This window comes from Enhydra lutris, unplaced genomic scaffold (genome assembly GCF_002288905.1).
Source record: "Enhydra lutris kenyoni isolate GAN:26980312 unplaced genomic scaffold, ASM228890v2 scaffoldscaffold19, whole genome shotgun sequence".
NCBI lineage: Eukaryota > Metazoa > Chordata > Mammalia > Carnivora > Mustelidae > Enhydra > Enhydra lutris.
Window position 1 is genome coordinate 4,146,488 of NW_019154103.1, and position 22,125 is coordinate 4,168,612.

The 22,125-nt window shown below is 38.2% G+C and overlaps 1 protein-coding gene and 1 pseudogene across 2 annotated transcripts in view; one reads left to right on the plus strand and one right to left on the minus strand.

Annotated features, from left to right (window-relative positions):
* LOC111148309 (tubulin folding cofactor A) overlaps positions 1-18,622 on the minus strand; it is a 78,493-nt gene extending 59,871 nt beyond the window's left edge. Inside the window, exon 1 of one of the 2 annotated variants that reach the window (XM_022504805.1) lies at positions 18,446-18,622. In XM_022504805.1, coding sequence (XP_022360513.1) covers positions 18,446-18,498 — 53 coding nt within the window. In that variant the 5' untranslated portion in view covers positions 18,499-18,622. The remainder of the gene's footprint in view (positions 1-18,445) is intronic. The other variant, XM_022504806.1, reaches the window with a different exon arrangement.
* On the plus strand, positions 9,953-10,871 carry LOC111148229 (annotated as a pseudogene).
* Positions 18,623-22,125: the final 3,503 nt, after the last annotated feature.

The following is a 22,125-nucleotide window of genomic DNA, read 5'->3' on the forward strand; positions in this document are numbered from 1 at the left end:
ATTAGTCCTTATTAGCAATGTGCTAGCAAAATGGTATTGGTCTTTTAAAGTTTCTTTCTGCTTCTTCTTAGTCTTTTTGGCCAGAAAGAGTCTTTGGCAAGTGTCTGAAACATAAAGTTTAGATTTCTATTTTTCTTTAGATTTTAAATTTTCCAATTTTTAGGTGTATATTTGAAAAATGTTTTCTCCTTTTAGGACTCTGTTCTAGATTTAAACTGTTCAGCACATCTGTATACCTAATCTTTATCCATCTTAAGATTTTCAACAATATGAACATATTCTCCAAAATTTCTCCAGTGGGGAGAAATCAAGATGAATATTCTCAGAAACCAAAGCAATTCATGTGCTTTCTTAAGTAAGATCACTCATGTAGAACTGAATACAAAATGAATGTTCACAAAGTAAAGCTGGCCTGTTTATTAAACTAAACTTAGTTCTAGTATAACCAATAAAGTCTTTGGATGTTACAAATTTATTGTTTAAAAACTGAAAAGTATCTTATGGTTAAAGTTTATTGAACCTACTTTCAAGGACAAACTTTGAATAAAATTAACTCAAAACTATTTTTTAAGAGTTCAGAATAGAAAAGTCATTCTAATTAAAGTGTAATGTAGCAATTTCAGAAAGTTTTCCAGCTCTGGCTCTTTTGATAATTAGTTAGGTAATCCTGAACAAATCATCTACCTCTCTTGTCTGTTTCTGGGAGAGGGCCAAAATGGGGCAGAAAAGGGAGGACAACAGGGAGAAAGACAGGAGAGAATCTTTAAGGAGTACTTTATCAGCTGTACAATTTAGTGTTTCAAAAGGAAAGATATTCTTTTAGGGCTATATTTAGAAATGAAATGAATTTAAATTGCTTAGCAAACCTACATGCCACATCTATTCTTGTCATTTTCAACAATGTAGAAAGTACTTTCCAAAATAAAAAAATAAAACAACTAAACATATCTGGGCATTCCAACTCATACAGTTTTATTCCTCCTTCCATGTTAACAAGATAATGTATTAAGTTATTAGTGGAATTATAAATAGATAAAACTCTTTAGAGACTAACTTGCCAATATCTCTCAAAATTTAAAATACAAAGGGAGCCAGGGAAGCATAACAGATATGCCACACCCAAATATGCCACTTCGGCATGTGGATGATTTTGAACTGAACTCAAGTGAGAAAAAGCAGCTATAAGGAGCCTTCCCCAATTTACCTAAAAGCAAGACATAATTTGTGTCTCCCCACCCCTTCAACCAGAGGAGAGTTAACCACCAGAGACAACTCCAGAGAAGGGACAAGAGGAATCTACATAACAAACTTAACTGATATGCCCTTAACTTCCATTAGTTAGTTCTCCAAAAATATTCACCTTCTTACATTTTGCTGGAAACTCAAAGTCCTTTTCCTTTGTCTTACCACTACTCTACAAGTTAATTGTTCTTTTTTTTTTAATTGTTCTTTTGTTAAGGTGCTAAGGTCAAGTTCTAACCACCTCCCCCTTAAGTTACTCATTACTAAATATTCATTTCCCTGTATTTTCATGTTAATAAACTTCTATTTGTTTTCTCTTATTCCTTTTCGCATCAGTTTAAAGGGCCCCAGCCAGAATATTTAGGAAGGTAGAGGAAAAAAAGTTTCTGCTTCCCGACATCAGCAATTCCTCTTGCAGGAATTTATCCTACAGATACACCTGCAATTTATAAAACTACACACACACACACACAAGAAATTCACTGCACTATCTTTCAAATCAGTAAAACAGCGGAAACAATATAGAGGTCCATCATTTTACATTTTGGGGATTTAAAAAAGATGGTATGTCCATACAGAAGAATACACACATTAAAAGGAATCGAGGCTGCTCTATATGATCTAATAGTTAAGTGGAAAAAAAAAAAAAAAAGAAAAAAAAGAAATGTGCACAACAATGTCTAGGAAGTATACTATCATTTGTTTTTATTTTTAAGGTTTTAAAAATGTTTTTATTTACTTATTTGAGAGAGACAGAGAAGGAGAGAGTGAGCAGAGAGAGGGAGAAGCAGACTCCCTGCTTAGCACAGAGCCCGATGTGGGGCTCAATCCCAGGACCCTGGGATCATGACCTGAACCAAAGGCAAATACTCAACTGACTGAGTGACCCAGATGTCCCTTGTTTTTGTTTTTAAAGACATAAATGTAAATACTTGTGCATGTACAAAATATCTCTAAAAGGATATACATACACACAAAAAAAGAGTAATGAAGTTGGCTCCAAGAGGGCAAATCTGGGTGGCTAGTGCACAGGGGGCAACAGACTCATGTTTCACTGCGTATCTTTTTGTATCTCTAGAGTTTTGTACCATGTCTTTTCTGAAAATTGTTCAAAAAACTGTTCTAAACTGATTTTAAATATATTAAAGGGAGATGAAGAATAAGACACTTTTCTGTTCTCAAGAAACTTAAAATGTCACAGTGAGTTAAGTAATTTGTTCATCTTATAGTATTTATCAAAATTGTCCCAATTTTTGTGCTAGGCCTTTGGAGAATGTATCCCTACTTATGGAGCTTGTATCCGGGTGGAGATTAATGTACAATATTATGGTAGCTAGAAAAAGAAAGTCTAGTCCAAGTAAAGCAATAATTAGACAACAGACTTCTGACAATCTGTATTTTCACATCATACCTCGAAATCAGTAGAAACAGTCTGAGTTCCCCTAAAATAGATTAGCAGTAGCAAAAGGAAGAGTGACAGAAGAGAAGTTATTAGAAGCCGAAGTAGTAAGAGTCACATAAATGGCTGACAATATATATAAAAGCAAGAGACAGAAAACAAATTAAAGTAAACATGAAACTAAGTTTTCAAACAGTGTAATTCAAGCATTTTCCAATTAGGGACACAGTTATACTACAAAGATGTTTATTACAATCAGATTTCTAGAGATTTCAGTAGACATGTTTTTCACAGGAAAAAATGCTATACTTGGTATAAGTTTTATAAGTTGTCCCACAAAAGCTAGTTAACTGTACTTCAGTATTCAATGTGCATAAAATACTTTTGACAGAATACTATGTATACCATGCATAACTATGCTTCTAACAAGAAAAAAAAAAATCAGAATTTCAACTTGGATGCCAAGAATGCCTCCTAACTCATTATTACATTACATTATTATTACTAATTATTTTTACTAATTTTATTTATATTAATAATATATACAAATATTATTTATATTAAATAATTTTATTAATTATAATTATTATTAATAATTATTACATCATTATATTATTACATTATTAAAATCCTTGCCACAGAAGCGGTGACTCTCTTACCACCTAGGAGGTAGGATAAGCAACTGGAACAGAAGTAAGGGCAGAGTCTGTGAGAACAAAGGGTTGCTGGGATTTCAAGGCAAGATAGGTTAATCTGACATTTCCTCTTTCTCCTCTTCTCTCTTCCGTTCCCAGCTAAATAGCAGTGAACTGGACAAAAACAGTTGGGAGGTAAAGGGGAGGGTTGAAGGAAGAGAACTGTTCTTCCCTACTTCTTATACAAAGGGTAAGACCTCAATAGGACACTGAAATAGAGGGAAACGGGGAACAAAGTTGAGCCTAAAGCAACAACAGAATTTACAAAAAGCAAGACAAAACAAAAAAACCCCGCAAAAACAAAAACAGAGAAAAATAAGTAAATAAATGGGGGGGGGGGACGACAAAGAAGATAAAGCAGTCTCTAGCCAGTTTAGTAAAGGAAATTTCTCCTTATATTATACACAGCTATACACAAATTAGAAATCAGAGTAAGGATCTCAATTATTACTCAGTTGCAACTACCATGATTTCAATTTAAGGAACTGAAACAATACAGGAATTTGATGGTTTGTGTAACTAAAACCAAGGGAGATATACTTCAAGGTTGTCTGATTCAGCAGTTAACAACAGCACCAAGAAATTTTCCTTTGTACATCATTCTGCCATCTATAATACAAATCTCATCCCAAAGTCAGACTCCCGAAGTGCTAAAGGAAGGCTGCCAGCCACAGAGTACTTTGAGCCAGAATTCTAAGCAAGAGTTCTGAAATGTACCTTGTTTAAATGAGCCTAAATCACCTATCCACCTAGAATCAATTTCTGTCACCAGAAAATGGAATCTGATTGGCTAAAACATACACAGATGGAGCCGTTTCCTCAAACAACATGGGCTGTGTGTACATGAGTAAGGCTGAGGGATACTGGCATGAAAATACAGGCAGATATCAAGACAAGAAAAAAAAAGATACCGAGGAAGTAGCCACAGTGTTCACAACAAGATGTATGAAATGCAGATTCAGAGTCATCACAAAGTATTATCTATAATACTGCCATTTAAAAGACAGAAAATCATTAATTATTCTTTTTATGAATAAAAGCCAAAGTTGGCTCCTGAGACTTTTATTTAATCTAATACTAGAAATGCCATGACAGTTTAAAAGAGTAATATAAATTTTTTAAAAAGTATCTATTTTGAGACCTGAATAGAATACGTAAAGGAAAATATAAATGAGTGGAAATAAACACCTTGCTTTTGGTTGGGGGGACAAGTGGTAAAGATTAAGGGTATGTACATCTGCTAGATTTGATAATGACAATTATAAAACTTATGGAATAGGTTAACAATTAAACATTATCAAGAATAAATTAAAATCCTTCTCTAGAAGTGCCTGCCAAACTTAAGGTATCATACATCAGAATGAACAGATATCACTATCTCAAAAAGATATCTGTACTCCCATATTCACTGCAACATTATTTACAATAACCAAGACATGGAAACAACTGAAATGTCCAGTGACAGATGAAGAGATAAAGAAAATGTGCTGTATACAAGTTGGCCCTGAAATACAAAGGTTTGAACTGCATGGGTTCACTCATATGTTCACATAAAACATACTCATATATATTTTTTGAATATAGTATAGTACTGTAAATGTACTTTTCTCTTATGATTTTTTTTTTTTTAAGATTTTATTTATTTATTTGACAAAGAGAGAGAGACACAAACAGGCAGAGCAGCAGAGGGAGAGGGAGAAGCCACTGAGCAGGGAGCCTGATGCGGGCGGGGCTCAATCCCAGGACGCTGGGATCATGACCTGAGCTGAAGGCAGAGACTTAACCCACTGAGCCACCCAGGTGCCCCTTCCTTATGACTTTTTTTTTTTTAAGATTTTATTTATTTATTTGACAGACAGATTGCAAGTAGGCAGAGAGGCAGGCAGAAAGAGAGGGGGGAAGCAGGCTCCCTGCTGAGCAGAGAGCCCGATGTGGGGCTCGATCCCAGAATGCTGGGATCATGACCCGAGCTGAAGGCAGAGGCTTTAACCCACTAAGCCACCCAGGCTCCCCTCCTTATGACTTCTTAAGTAACATTTTCTTTTCTCTAGCCTATGTTATTATAAGAATACAGTACATAATACATATACAATATATGTGTTAACTGACTGTTTATGTTATCAGTAAGATTTCTGGTCAATAGTAGGCTATTAGTAAAGTTCTGGAGGAATAAAAATTTTAAGTGGACTTTATTTATTTATTTATTTATTTATTTGACAGAGAGAGATCACAGTAGACAGAGAGGCAGGCAGAGAGAGAGAGGGAGGGAAGCAGGCTCCCTGCTGAGCAGAGAGCCCGATGCAGGACTCGATCCCAGGACCCTGAGATCATGACCTGAGCCGAAGGCAGCGGCTTAACCCACTGAGCCACCCAGGCGCCCTTAAGTGGATTTTCAACTGCACAGTGTCCCAACCCCCACACTATTCAAGGGTCAATTATACATACACATATAAAATGAAGTATTATTCAACCACAAAAAAAGGGACATCCTTAATGTGTAAGCTGATGATTCACACACCCCTGGGGCAAATAATATATCACATGTTAATTAAAAAAGAAGAAAATCCTGCCACTTGCAATACATGGATGGACACTGATGGCATCATGCTCCATGAAATAAGCCAGAGAAAGGAAAAATGTTGTATGATTTCAATTTTATGTGGAATCTAAAAAAACCAAATTCACAGAAACAGAGAACAAACTGGTGGTTGCCAGAAATAAGGGTGGGGGAGTAACAAGTAAAGGTTGCCAAAAGGTAAAAACTCCCATTTATAAATAAGTTCTGGGGATGTAATGTACAGGATGGTGACATACAGTTACCATCAAAGTACTGTTCGAAAGTTGCTAAAAGAGTAATCTTAAAAGTTCTCATCGCAAGAATCTTAAAAGTACTCATCACAAGAAAAAAAAAATTATGTGAGGTGACTGATGTTAACTAAACTTACTGTGGTAGTCATTTTGCTATGTACACACACATATATATCAAATAATTATGTTGTGCACCTTGGACTAAAAGAATGTTGTATGTAAAATATATCTCAATAAAAGTGGAAAAAAACTGAAAGAATTAACACAGTAACATGTGAAAGGTCATTTAGAAAGTAATATTGTTGGCCATCTTCAGCCTTGGCTCCTGCTCAACCCAGTACCAAGTGGGTTTTCAGGACCCACCTGCAAGCTTCCCCTCACTCCACAGGCATTCAATAGTGAATGCAGTGTCCTGGAAATGGACAACTTTCCAAAGGATCTTTCAAAAGAACCTCTCCTTTCTGCCAGGTTAAAAAACCCTGGGTTGCCAGAGGCATATACATTATTCTACACAAGGAAGAAAGGGGTGATTAAGCATGTGGTTGGGGGCTGAAGCTTCGTACCTCCTTTACTCTATCTGTGGGGATGCTTGTTGAAAAAAATAATCAAAATAGATTAATTTTTCTACAAAATGAAAAATAAAAACAGTATTAGAATAAAACTAAGGCCTACCAAGCTTTGGAGAGGATGTGGATCAACAAAAGGAACTCTCATATAATGCAGCTGAGAAGGTAAAATGGTGTAACTGCTTTGGAAAACAGTTTGGCATGATTTTACAAAGAAGAACATTCATATACCTGTCACCTAACAATTCCATTTCTGGAAAAATAACCAAGAAAAGCTCTTATATATCATTACCAAAGACATGAACTAGAATGCACCTAGAAACACAGTAATGGGAACAATCCAAATGCCCACTAAGAATGGATAAATTGTGATAGTATCAGACAATGAAATAATACACAACAGTCAAAACAAATGTATTACATATAAATGTAAAAATATGGATAATCTTATCAACATAACATAAAATTAAAAAATAACTAAACAACAGAACTCCTTACCAATATACAAATGATAAAATTATATAAAATAAAAAAACAAGATAAACTCACCGGCCACTGGTGACTGATTACACATCTAGCTCCTTTCTCCTCCCAGAGGTCAGGGGATGGGACTAGAAGTTCTAACCCTTTAATCAGAGTTGGCTCCCTGGCAACAACCCCAACCTTCAGTTAGTTACCTAGGGGCTTTCCAAAAATCATCCTAATACAAAGAAAGATCTTTATTGCTCTCTTCATTTAGGAAATTCCAAGAGTTTTAGGAGCTCTGTGTCTGGAATGGAAAGGGAGACCAAACATTTATTTATTTATTTATTTATTAATTAAAGATTTTTATTTATTTATTTGACAGGCAGAGATGACAAGTAGGCAGAGAGGCAGGCAGAGAGAGAGGAGGAAGCAGGCTCCCTGCTGAGCAGAGAGCCCAATGTAGGGCTTGATCCCAGAACCCTGGGATCATGACCTGAGTTGAAGGCAGAGGCTTTAATCCACTGAGCCACCCAGGCGCCCTAAACATATATTTATTTTTATAAATCACACTATCACAGGACCCCAAGGAGCTTTTATTTATATGTATCATAATTATTAATACTTATTATATTAGAAATAAAAATTAACAATTTTTTAAAGTTTCAAAAATTTAAGAAAATGTATTTACTTCACTTAACAAATGTTATACATATTTGCAAATTTTTAAAATGTCTGTACTAATAGAAGCATCTAGATTTTCACATCTTCTGCATTCAATCTGTCCCACTATCACATACCATATAGCCTTTGGAAAACTGTACCGTAAAACTGTGAGCAAATAAAAGTGAAAAAGACAAATAATGTCTCAGTATTACTAAGAAAATAACTTTCACCTTGCAGACACACTGAAAGTGTGTCAGGGACCCCATGGGACTCCTAGACCATACTTTGGAAACCACTAGTCTAGTGAATTCAACAGATAACGTATTTTTAGTACTATCTTACTAAAAGCTACAAAGTTCTTTAAGAACACAGACAGGGAAACACGAACTTCAGAAACATCCAGGGAAACTTCTACTGAGGTGGTGGTATCTGATGTGAGCCTCAAGCCCAAATCCTTACAAATTAGACACCATAAGAACTGTACTCTCTCCCTCCTACTTTTTGGTGTGTCTCCTACCTGTCTCCTCTTCTGTCTCACTTGGTTGCTATTCCTCAAATGAGTCACACTTGCTCCCTTTTTCAAGCCATGCATCTACTGTTTCTTCAGTGTGAAAGTCTCTTTCGTGTATTTATCCCAAGGTTGTTCTTGCCACACCTGGCCATCCTGAAGGTTAAAGGAAAGCTGTATCCCCAGACACCTATAACCCACTCAGGGCCCACAATCCTTGGGAAATTCTGCCTTACACTGTTGTATGTGTGCACTAGGAGCTATAATTAACATAGCATATGACAGCATTATTTGTAAAAGTGAAAAATGAGTGGAAAAGAAACCTAAATATCCATCAAGCCTAAAACGAAAAAGAAAAACCACTAGTGCAAAAGAATAAATTAGAGCTAATTTTCCAACATTAAGTCTCAAAAACAGTAACATTATGCACAAAAAACCTAAATGTTCATCAACTTGATAATGAAAAAACCACTAGCACACCGACAGAAGACAATGAATTAGAGCTACATGTTTCAACATGAGTCTCAAAAACAGTAACATTAATATGCATGGAAAGTAATAAAAGATCCTAGAGTTAAATAGGAATATTTAGTAGGTATGAATATTTATAAATTTATGAATAGTTATACTATTTACAATGTAAAATTTCTTCATTTATATTTTGATAGGTAACACATGATTTAAAATTGTAAGAATTTTCTCCTATTCTTGTCCTCCCTCCAGCTATACAGATTTCCTCCCAAGAGACAACCCATATGATTAGTTTCCTGGGTATCCTTCCAGATATATTTTGGTATATAATGTTCACAGGACATACTATAATAGGCTTATGTATCTGCAATATAAATTAAGTTTAAAATATGCATGGAAACGATACAGTCAAATTCAGAATAAAAATCAGGTAAAGAGGGAGAGGAACTGACTTAGAAAGGGGCATTCGAATGTACCTATAATGTTTTGTTTCAGGTTTATTGTGTTTTCTCCAGATTTTTTTTTTTTATACATAAAATAATTATTGTTCAGAGTGCCTGGGTGGCTCAGTCGGTCCTGGGTCCCAGGGACCTGGGATGGAGTCCAGCATCAGGCTCCCTGCTCAGTGGGGAGCCTACTTCTCCCTTTCCCTCTGATGCTCCCCCTGCTTATCCTCTCTGTCGAATAAATGAGTGAAATCTTTAAAAAAAGGAAAAAGAAAAAAGAGAAAAGAAAAAAATGAGATTTAAAAAAAATTATTACTTTTCTGCATAAAAGAAAACAGGTGAAGAGGATCAGATTTGAGAAGGTAATTAGTTTGGTGTTAGATGGAGTGAAATCAGATGGAATGAAAACAGATTAAGTGAAAATTAAAATAAGGGCATTCATTCAATACTTTAAAATGAGTCTAAATAAAGTTCAGGATAAAGCTAGAGACCAGGGATTTATATAAAGTGATACTTGGAAATTCTAAGAATAAATATTCATATGTACACTGCATAACTTAACACAGATTCCTTAAGGACGGAGCCCAAAACTTTGACAGATTCTCTAGAATACTACCTACTGCTTATAATAAGATTTCAATTTACCTATAACTCTCCTATTTTTCTTTGATTTCAAAAAAACCCCTGGAATGGGTGAGCCTATTTTTGTAAGTAACTTAATGGACAGTAACACATATAGACACAAACCTACCGCTATTAAAATCGAAGAGAGAGGGGCACCTGGGTGGCTCAGTGTGTTAAGCCTCTGCCTTCGGCTCAAGTCATGAGCTCAGGGTCCTGGGATCGAGCCCCGCATGGGGCTCTCTGCTCCTCCCCCCCCCCCGCCTGCCTCTCTGCCTACTTGTGATCTCTCTCTCTCTCTCTCTGTCAAATAAATAAATAAAATATTAAAAAACAACAACAACAACAAAAACAGAGATAAAATCTTGGGGCACCTGGGTGATGCAGTCTAAGCTCAGGCCTCGGGCTCTTGATTCAGCACAGGTTGTGATCTCAGAGTCTTGAGATTAAGCCCTGCATCAGGCTCTGTGCTCAATGTGGAGTGGGCTTGGGTTTCTTACTCCCTCTCCCTTAGCCCCTCCCCACTATGCAAGCTTACTCTCTCTCTATCAAATAAAACAAACAAACAAACAAACAAACAAAAAACCAACCCACAAAAATAAAAACCAAAGATAAAGGAGGGTTTGGAAATAACTATAATCTAGCATTAGACTTTTAAGAATGTCGCTCTTTTGTCTCAGCCACAGAAAAAGAGCTGAAGAAGGAGATTTCATCATTTGGAAAGTATAGCAGTAAGATACCCATGTTGTGCCCCTGCTGTGGCTCTAGGCCTACCACCTTTGGAAGTCAACCTGTGGCAAATGTGGCTATCTTAGCCAAGTGGAAGAGAAAGTAATACTGGAGCACCAAGGTTAAGTGATGAAATCCCATTGGGACTGGTTGAGTAAGGTACCTAAAAATTGTACACCAAAGATTCAGGCACAGATCTGTGAAGGAATAACACCTAAACCCAAGATGGCAGCTGCTGCAGCATCCAGTTCATCTTAAATATTTCAACAATTAGTTACAAAATAAATGTTCTGGTTAGAAGAAGAGGAAGAAGAAGAAGAGGAGGAGGAGGAGGACGAAGAAGAAGAAGAAGAGGAGGAGGAGGAGGAAGAAGAAGAGGAGGAAGAGGAAGAGGAAGAAGGAGGAGAAGAGGAGGAAGAAGAAGAGGAGGAGGAAGAGGAAGAAGAAGGAGAAGAGGAGGAAGAAGAAGAAGAGGAAGAAGAAGAAGAGGAGGAGAAGGAGGAGGAGGAGGAGGAGGAGAGGTAATAATGTCTTTTGATAGTTGTGTTGAGTCATTTATACATTTTAGAATAACAGCCTCTCAAAAACTCCCTTGGCCACTCTTCCCTACAATAAGCTTTACAGAAGTGCACTAAGAGTGAAACTGGCTTTGTTACATTGTGTTAGTAATATTGATACAGTATTTTTTAAACTGTTAAAAAGACAAGGTCTCTGATATAAACAGATTTTTAGGGGAAATAGGGCATCACTGCCTCAGCAGTTTACAGAAAGATGGCCATTACGAAGTCCTACTGCTGACTCAAAAACACAAGCTTCATATTCCTCCTTCTCTCTGCAGCCAATCAGTGAACATAACAAACAACTAAAAAGCTCATTTTTGTCACAATTTAAAAGAAAGCAAGTTTCACAGTCTCTCCGGGGATCAGATCATTCATCTTTATGTCCTATATCCACATTGTTTATGTATCTACAGAATGGTGGTAATGATAATAATGACTGCAGTTAACATAATTAAACATTTACTACCAATCAGGGTTTTGGGCAAAATACTTTTACATGATTACCTTATTTATTCTCCTAACGACAATATGAGAAAGGTATTGTCACTAACCCATTTTTCAGCTAAGAAAACTGGCTTTTAAAGGTTAAATAACTTGCCTAGGGTTCCATATGTAGTATGTATTAAGTGGAGCCTGGGATTCTATTTGTTTAACTCTAACTGTAACAATAAATAGCTATAATAACTATTATACTGTCATACTGTAATTGATTTAAGGGCTCCCTACTGCTTATTGTATCAAAAAATCCTTACAGAATAAGGTTCCATTCATTCATTTGTTCAATGGAAAGACTTCTGTTGAGTACTTATTAAGTGCCAACACTTAACACTTAACACCAAGTGACTAAGATGTCGGTTCTGAGTGAAGCTGCTAAATAAATGACTTCTGAATCAGTCATATGACTGATGTTATTTAAAAAGAATCTCTAGGGGTGCCTGGGTGGCTCACTGGGTTAAGCATCCAACTCTTGGTTTTAGCTCAGGTCATGAGCTCAGTGTGGTGAGCTCCACACTCAGCATGGAGTCTGCTTGAGACTCTCTCCTCCCTCTGCTCGCTCGCTCTCTAAAATTTTTTTGAAAGTTTCTCCTAAAAAAACAACAAAATAAAAATCAGCTCCACCCTTTTATGAAGTTGGTGCTGAAAGCTAAGAAGGAAGCCCCTGTCCTTCCCAAAGCTGAAACCAAAGCAAAGGCTTTGAAGGCCAAGAAAGCGGTGCTGAAAGGCATCCACAGTCACCAAAAAAAGATCCATCAGTATGTACCTATGTTCCAACAACCCAAGCAAGACTGCGTCTCCAAAGGCAGCCCAAATATCCTCAAAAGAGTACCCCCAGGAGAAACAAGCTTGATCACTATGCCATCATCAAGCTCCCATGACTACTGAGTCAGCCATGAAGAAAACAGAAGACAACACCACATCTGTGTTCATTGTGAATGTCAAGGCCAACAAGCACCAGATCAAACAGGCTATGAAGAAGCTCTACGACACTGATGTGGCCAAGGTCAACACCCTGATCAGGCCTGATGGAGAGAAGAAGGCATATGTTCGAATGGCTCCTGACTATGATGCTTTGGATGTTGCCAACAAAATTGGGATCATCTAAACTGAGTCCAGCTGGCTAAATCTAAATAAAATTTTTTTCACCATAAATTAAAAAAAACTCAGCTCTATTTGGGCAAATAAAACAGCATCATTATAGGAAATGGAACCCTGGAATAAACAGATCACACATCCAAGCATTTATATTCTAAGGATTATGGACTAGTTATTATTAACAAAATTTTCCAACTTTGCTCTACTACAGATTTTCAAAATTTTCTACCAAACAAAAAATGCAATGAAAACACACTCACACACTCATGTGCACACACACGTACACACACACACACACAGGTCAAAAGATCATTTACTTCCACATTCAACTCACAGAATAATATAGCTTGTGTTGGGAAAACCATGGTCATGAGTGGCCTTAAATAACTCCCTTTCCAGCTTGAAGAGACATCTGGTTGCCAGCTGTGTAGCTTCTAAAAGTCACTGCTTGCCAAGTAGTTGGCAGAAGGTGGTGAAGAGCTGACCACCTGCAATCCATTTTGACACTGCCTTTGACCATCGCTTTGGAGAACTGAATACATTACAAAAATTCCAAAAGGAGTTGGCTAAATTTCAAGGCAGGAAGTTGGCCATTTTGGCTGAACTTACTTTAATTCAAATCAAAGGGGTATGATGTGGGAGAAAAGAAGATAAAAAAAATACTAAAACTTACAGGAAATTTTCAGGGCTATATCCTAAACCTCTGTCCACCATACTTCTATCCATCTTTATAAGAAGTATATAAATAACTAAAGCTACAGGGGAAAAACTGTAACTATGTCTTTGCAAATATATGTATGATTCCTATTTTTCACTTTTATGTCAGAACAATAAATGTATTCAGTATATACATACAATGTATATCAATAGAGTATATTATATGCATTATATATGAATATATATTTAATAACATGGAAACTTTCCTTTTATGTTGTTGTTATGTCTGCTGTACACAGTATATATATCATAAACAACTGTATATCAGAGGTGAAGGTATAAACATTTGGGAAGATGCCAGTTTGGGAAAGGTACTTGCTTAAAAAAAAAAAAAAAATCAATACAATTTCCCCACTGATTCATGATGTAAAATTCTATAATCAAGGCTTGTAGATTTGTAATTATGGTATGTCAGCTACATTTAAACAAGAGTGTTAAAAGATTGTTAAAGTTAAACTAACACAATTGCAGTGTGAATTGTCCTAGTCTCATTCTAATCTACTGGTGTCACTTTCATTTAATCAGAGGAAAACTATGGGCCAATGTCAGTGCTATTTCTAATGCCCTAACATTCTTTGTTCACATTGGATTTTAAACCACTACCAATCTAAAATGGTTATGAAAAGATATATTTAAGAAAGTATTTTTAATCACTTAATTCACTCACCAGTGGGCTAATTTAGCAAGCTTTACTGAAAATAACTTGGCTTTAAGGTTATTAAATAAACTTCATGTTAAATGCATGACAACAGTTTGTTTTTGCAAAAGTATTTCTTGTATTTACGATAAATCTAGTAAAAAATACTTCTTTTATAAACACAAATCTTACTTGGGAATTTATGGTAGACACAGATCATTGAGCTGAAATACCGTATCAACATTTAAAACATTGAGCCTCTATTTTCTTCTACTTTAATGAAAGTTATTTTCTAAATCACTAACAATTTAAACTGATACAGAAAACTACTCTGGCAAGGATTCATATTTACAGGACACAGTTAAGTTCTAATTTAAATAAGGTACTACATTCAATTCACAGTTGTATTATCAGCAAATAGCCTTCAAATAAATCATGGCACACAGAAAAGTGCTATGTTAGCTAGTTACAGAAGTACTCATACAAATCAATCACCCTGATTTGACTGACTTTCCCAGTGTCAGCACCAAAAAAATTCTACGTTTTAGAAACCCCTCAACCCCAGGTAAATTGGGACTACTGATGCCACCAAAATTATATATATATTATATATATATATATATATATATATATATATTTTTTTTTTTTTTTTAAAGGGAGTGGGAGGATTTTCAGTTATGCACTGGAGAAAATAAAAATTGGAGAGGTATTTGGTAACTCCCTCCTAGGACTTCTACATTAGCTGTGACCCAGTGACAGATACCAGTAGGTCTAGCAATCTGCCTGAAACACAGATCTGTAACTTTAAAAAGCGCCTGCCAGACCTGAACCCACTAATACTCATTAAATAATGACTCACATGTGAACAAAGGCTGCTGCTTGAAGAAACTGCACACATCTCTCACAGCCATAATTAGCTCTGGAAAAACAATCCTGTTACTGGGAAGGGGATGTTTAAAAGAGGTTCAGTACAAGTTAGCCTCATTGCTGTCCAACTCTTACAAACCATTCCTAGTAACTGGACTCTTCCCTTGTTTCTAGGGTTCTAATCTCTCTCAAAATCTATTTCCATCAATCAGATCCTTTCCCTTTGTTACCATATGAGATAACTAAGTTTCTTTAGGTCTAGGGTACCATAAGGCTTCTGCCTGTTTCTGTAGGGCCTTCCCTAAAGCCCTTAAAACTTGCTTCTAGGAGGCGCCTGAGTGGCTCAGTGGGTTAAGCCTCTGCCTTCAGCTCAGGTCATGATCTCAGGGTCCTGGGATTGAGCCCCTGCATCTCATCAGGCTCTCTGCTCAGCGGGGAGCCTGCTTCCCCCCTCTCTGTCTGCCTGCCTCTCTGCCTACTTATCTCTCCCTCTCTGTCAAATAAATAAATAAAATCTTAAAAAAAAAAAAAAAAAAAGGAAAAGAAACTTGCTTCTACTTTGCTAACATGGCTGCCATCACTGGATTGCCTTCACCATTTTGCCAACACACTGAGACTCTCATATTTCATTCATTGATCTCTCTGTTGCCAAATACCATCATCTACTTACTGCCTATTTCCATACTCTAGTAACTTTCCACCTCCCTACTCAGATTTCTTACTAAAACCCACTATGGGGAACTTCTGGATCACCTGAAGTATTCTAGCAGATTGATTAGACACTAAACTCTAAAGAATTCACCCTCCCTAGGAGAGCCACCGATACTGAACTCTAGGACTAATAACTAGAATATAATTCTAATGGCTCTCAACTCCTGGAGAGAAAAACTGAAGTAAATGGAGACAGGAATGATAACTTTAAATAGAAGTTAGGACTTCTGAAGGGAAATGAGGCTATGGGAAATTAACATCTGGCTAGGAAAAAAGGTGCTGAGAATAGATATTGAGTTTTAGACCACTGCTTTAAAAAAAACCATTGAATTTGTTCACAAAACATGTCTGAATCATAAAACTACTCAAGAAGTCTTTGAAACTAAATTTGGAGGAGAGAAACGAATAACTTTGAGGACCTTATTATTATGAAAAATTTTAAACATATACAGAGAAGAACAATGAAGCCCATGATTATTCCACCCTAACAATTATTAATATGTTGTTGCTGTATCTGTGTTACCTACTTTTTTATTTGCTGAAGTAAAATGTGTAATTTTAAAAATAGGACACTAAGACAAAAGATGGAAAAAGTCATAGTAAAATAATTTTCCAGCAAAAAATAACAGGAGAGAGAGAGGGAACAGTATTTATGGATTTAGATGACTGTCTACCAAGGTAAAATATAAATAATGAACAGTTAGAAGTTTTAGGTTTTCTAAAGAATGTATCTTTTAGTACAACTGGGGAAGCTCTACACTAAACTGTCATTAGAAAAACTACGAAAAAAAAAATCTGTGGTAGACATTTCCAGTAATTTATAAGCAATTTGAGTAAATACGTAAATTTTAAGTAAATTACAAAGGGGTTTCACAAAAACGATAAATTTTTTTGTACTGAAGTATGAAGAATCAAAATTAAAGTTTGATAATGCTCTACTACTGAAAGAAATTGAAAACTAAACTTTATTTCCATACGCACTTGACAATTTTTTTGAAAGCCAAAAAATTTAGATTATTATTCAAATGGGTGTGTTTTTTCTAGAATATGTATTATGATCATATAACTACTAGAACTAATTTTATAAACTAGTGTAGACCATTAGGATGAGAAAGGACAAGATCATACAGGTAATTAACGGAAAACTACCATTAGAAGTCACTTCTCATGACTTTTGGCCTACGCTGGTACTTCTGGCAAATAGAGTTACTAAGACGACATAAACAAAATCTAGCAAAAGTGAACAACAGAATTCTAGGGTGAGTGATAGTGCAAATTATTTATATTTTCAATTTTACATGTCAGTTTCCCTCCTACTTCACATATCTTTTTAAGAATACTCTTTTTTAGAGCATTGCAGTTTAAACAGTTGTAGATCAGAAACTTTGGATCTTTTCCCTGTTCTTCCATTAACTAGCACAAGTTTAGTTTTTCTACTTTAACTTCATTAAACCTCAGCTTCTCATTTGTAAAACAGGTACACAAATAATATTATTAAGTTAACATTTACTAGCCACTTGCTATTTGCCACATACTGTGTTAAACAGCATAGCAGGCATTGCTTCCAACAGGTGCATGAGGTGGCTACTAATTCCATTGTACAGATGGGGCAACTTAGCCACGGCGCAATATAAGGCATTCAACAATACATAATAAATGGCAGAATCAAAATTTGAACCCAAACAGTCTCACTTGAGAAAAGGCTGTGCATTTAAGTACCATTCATAGAATCTTCCTACTGCCGTAACAATAAAGCTTCTAGGAAAGTACAGTGCAATCCTGTGCTAAGCCTCAGAGGCTGCATCTCAGTAAGTGAATTTATTCTTCCCTTTGCCTGTCCTTCCTCCGGTGGAAATACCAACAAAGGGAGGAAAGGTAGGCAAAGAAGAAGAAGCCAAACGGCTAGGACCAGACATTTATTTCTACTGCAAGATAACCCTCTTCTTCTGGGGGCTGTTTATCTCTTTTTCCGAGAATGTCCCATCCAAAAGTTTGATTTCTCGGGTCTGAACCTTAAAAGTCTACTAAGTATTGAAGTGTCTAACAGCACTCAGAATTACGGCCAATTACAGGACTGGCCTACCCAGGATAGTTATTTAAACAGCATCCCACAAGCTCTGGGGCGAGCTTCGGGGAAGCTGACGGGGGAGAGTTAGGCCACAGAAGTTTGATGAGTGTGCTGGAAGTTCTCAGAGACTGGGAGTCCCGCCTGCCATGTTAGATCACAGGGCCGCAACAAGGCCTCCTTTCTGACAAGGGCCCGGATTTCGGGGTCCCCTCTAAAGTTTAGAATGGGCTTGCGCTTCGACCTGAGGGCTGGTAATGAACTGATCCGCCTCCCACCATTCAAGTTGGGCCGGGAGACCCACGGTGCGCGCACACCGGAGGTAGGACCCCAAGCGGAGTCCTCGCCGCCTCCGGGCCGCCGCCCCTCCACCACCCCGACCGCCGCTCCCGGGTCTCTCCAACCGCCGGCGCCCGAGGGGCGGGGCGCGCCGACCCTCACCGCCCAACCGCTAGGTTCGTCCGGGAGAAAGGCAGGGGAGGGGCGTGTCCCAGCCCGCGGACTCAGGCTCGGACGCGTCCTTTACTGCGTCCCCACCCTAGCCCCGCGGGCCGCCGAGACCCAGGTGAGGCCTGGAGTCCGGAGCCCGCTTCGGGCCTATGGAGGCTCCGCCCAACCTCTCGGGCCGCCATAAGGCTAAGGAGACGAGGCGCTGGCGTGTGCGCCGCTCACGGCTCCTTACCGCTTCACCACGCCGGTTTTGATCTTGATCTGCCTCACGCGAGGATCGGCCATGATCCCTCGAGCGCCGCGGAAAGGAGGGGTGGAGAGCTAGGGTAACCGTGGAGAAAGACTGCACGTAGGAGGTGGTACTGTCGGCGTAGTCGCCGCGGCCCCGCGCGCATGCGCAGACCCCGGCGCGGCCCTGCGGCGGGCCACACCGATGGGCGGGGTCGGGCGGGTGGATCGCAGGCCTGGGGATGGTCACTCTCTGCGCCTGCTGTCATCCGCTTCCACCCATTTTTCCGCTCGTGGAACCTGTCCTCGTCTCGCTTGGACAGCCTTCCTTTTAGTGTTTGAACAGCCTTTCTTTTAGTGTGGACACAAGTTACACTTTTCCCAGTCTCCACGGCCTGGGCCTGGTGGGAAACTTCAGTATCTTCTCCGGTAGATTGGTTGGCCTTGACATTGCTTTGCGAAATTATCTGCTTAATGGACAGAATGACCTAAAAATTGTATTAAGGATATTTTTGGTGTCATTATCTGGTGTCAAATGGGACAAAGTAATGTATGTTTAATGAAATAAACTACCATCATGTACTCAGTCAAGAAAATCTTTACCCTCTACCTCGGACCTTTGCAAAACATGTTTGTAGACATGTAACTCACAAAGGAAATAACTCTAGGACTTATTAAAATAATCATCACCACTTGCTTATCTTAAATATTCAACTTACAAGAATTTATGTGGCATACCAAAGCTTGGGCTTGGTGGTCACACAAACCAACCGACACTGGAGCCAATTAAACAACACTGGGCACATGGCCCACTTAACCTCACAGCTGAGCCCACTGCCTTGTATGCAAAATGGAAATAATGCCCACTTTACAGAGTAGATATGAAAATTAAATCTCAGTGCCTGATGCGCAGTAGATACTCCACTTTTGACTCTTGTTTTATACTTTCAAACAACATGTCTGTTGAATAAAGAAGTGCACCTCCATACAGCCTCTTCCTGATGAAGTCCCCCAAAGGGTGCAGGGCAGAGCCTCTTTTGTTTTCTTATTTCTTGGTATCATCCTTCAAAGACATCTACCCTACCCGATTGTCTTTTCCATTCGCTACACTTGATTTCCTCATTCATGTCTAGCTCTGGAACACTCTCCCACCCCTGCCAGTGCAAGACCTTTAGTTTAAATCCAGGATCAAAACCCACCTTCTGGAGAAAGTCTACCATGACTGATCTCTCCCTATTCAATGCTGCCTGCAAGCTTTTGAATCAACCAATATTAAATTTTATTTATAGTATATTTCTTTTAAAAATCATTGTTTGAAAGTCCTTCAAGACCCAGGTTCCATACACAGCAGATATGAAGTTCAATAAACAATGTCAACCGACTGGTGGCACACTGAAACACAATTTCAAGTGACACAGCAAATTTATGACCTACTGGTGGGGGGGCAGGGGTCGGGTTCCAAAACAAAACCAAAAAATAGCAGACTTAAACCAGCAAAATGCTATGGTTAGAAATCTAGTCAATCATTAAGTTACTGGGAATCCCTTTAAGGCAAAGAAACAACAGTAGCCAAACCCACAAACCAAAAGATTGTGCAAGTAGGGGTCTGGAACTGTCAAGGATCTTCCTTCAGTTAGGCAATAAAAGCCATGTACTCTTCATAGTCTTTTTGCCTTGATTTCCAGAACTTCAGAGCTAAGTTGCATGCTGATTTGCACTAGTTTCCCTTAGTCTAGGTTTTCTGATGTAAACACTGACTGTCTTTTCCAACCCCAATTCCATCTCTACCCTTTTGTCCTTTCTTTCCTTTATTTTAATGATTTTGTATTTGTGACTTTACTGTAAACCAGTAATCACTATAACCCAAAGACAGCTGCTGCTGCTGTGTATACCCAGGTCCATGCCCAGGCCCTTAAGGACAGTGTGAGTTTATCTGTGTCTGTTTATATTATGTTGTACACTTGAGGCTATGGGTTAAGATCATGGAGTTTGGCCCCACCCTTAAGGATAAGGAATCAGGTGAAATTGTCCCTAATGTCAGGAGTTTACAGTAGTGGTTAAGAACATGAACTCTGGCCCTGACTACCTAAGGTCACATCATAGCTCTGCTTCTTGCTGTGTAAAATTGGACAAGTTACTAACCTCTCTACACCCCAGTTTTCTCCTCTTTAAAATGTGGGTGATAATAATACCCACCTCATCAGTTTGTTATAAAGCTTAAAATAAGTTAACATTTGTAAAGTGTTTAGGATAGTGCTGGCACTTAGTAAGCCCCATACAAAGGGTTCATTAAATAATTAAGTAATCTGGGAAAGAGGTTCTAAACAGGAAAATAAGAACCCAGTAGGATGCACATTCATATGAATATAGAAATGTACAAAATGGGGCACCTGAATGGCTCAGTCAGTTGGGCATCCAACTCTTGATCTCAGCTCATGTCTTGATCTCAGGGTTGTGATTCAAACCCCATGTTAGGTTCCAAGCTGGGCTACTTTAAAAAAAAAAGGAAGAAAAAAAAAAAGAAATACAAACTATGTAATGTACATTTCTCACTGTTTGGCGTCCTTTTGTTCTGCTACCCCTAAACCTTAATTGAGCTGTTTTTAAATATTCCAGCCTGGGTCTTAGGTGAACTATAGGAATGAATCCATAGGAGACTCTGTAAGGGATACATTTATCAACATTTGAGACAGAGGGTTGAGGAGATCCCCCCAAACTGGAGGAATCTGTCAGAGCAAGAAGAGGAAAGTGTAGTTATCTCCTCTCTGAGTGTCATTTCTTGCGTTGCTGATTTTGGAGGGTTGTGGTAATATTTTACTAAAGAACACTGCAGATTCCCTCACAAGTAACTAGTTGTTTTCCCCATATGTTTGCAGAGCTACAAACTCAGTCTCACCATCTCTCCATGCCATTCTCTCCCAATTGACTACAAGCTCCTCAAGAGAGGCCACATACATTCATCTTAGTCTCCTCAACACCAAGCTCAATGCCTAGTTCTTAGGAGATGCATGGTAAGTATTTTCTGAGTTAAAGAAAAGTCAAATATGGGACTGAGATAGATTTCTAATTTTTTAAATTTTTTTAATAGATTTTATTTATTTATTTGACATACAGAGATCACAAGTAGGCAGAGAGGCAGGCAGAGAGAGAGAGGAGGAAGCAGGCTCCCTGCAGAGCAGAGAGCCCGATGTGGGGCTCGATCCCAGGACCCTGGGATCCTGATCCGAGCCGAAGGCAGGGGCTTTAACCCACTGAGCCACCCAGGCGCCCCAGATTTCTAATTTTGACACAAACCAAAGACTGGTCATGTCTTTACCTTCCTTGAACTCTGAGACAATCTGCACTCAGTGAGACTTATATAGGCCTAACATGCAGTTGCTCTGATGCTATACTTCTGTTGAGTAGAACCAAGTGGCCAACTGGAGAAGACATCCCTGGAGAGATCATTTAAATAAAGGAAGTACTCCTGATAGAAGTACATTTTTGTGAAGTGCCTCTGATAATTATGTCTGGGTGCTGGTAAGACTTGAAATGTTTCCTTCATCATTAGGAATTGCATCTCTTCTAAAGAGATCTAGAAGATCCACTTTCTTCTCTGCTACTTGTACTTTTTTTTCAAATTCTCTTGGTCCTCCTTCTAACTGGAGCTACTGTGGTGGCATCCAGCCACACTCAGGCTTTGAC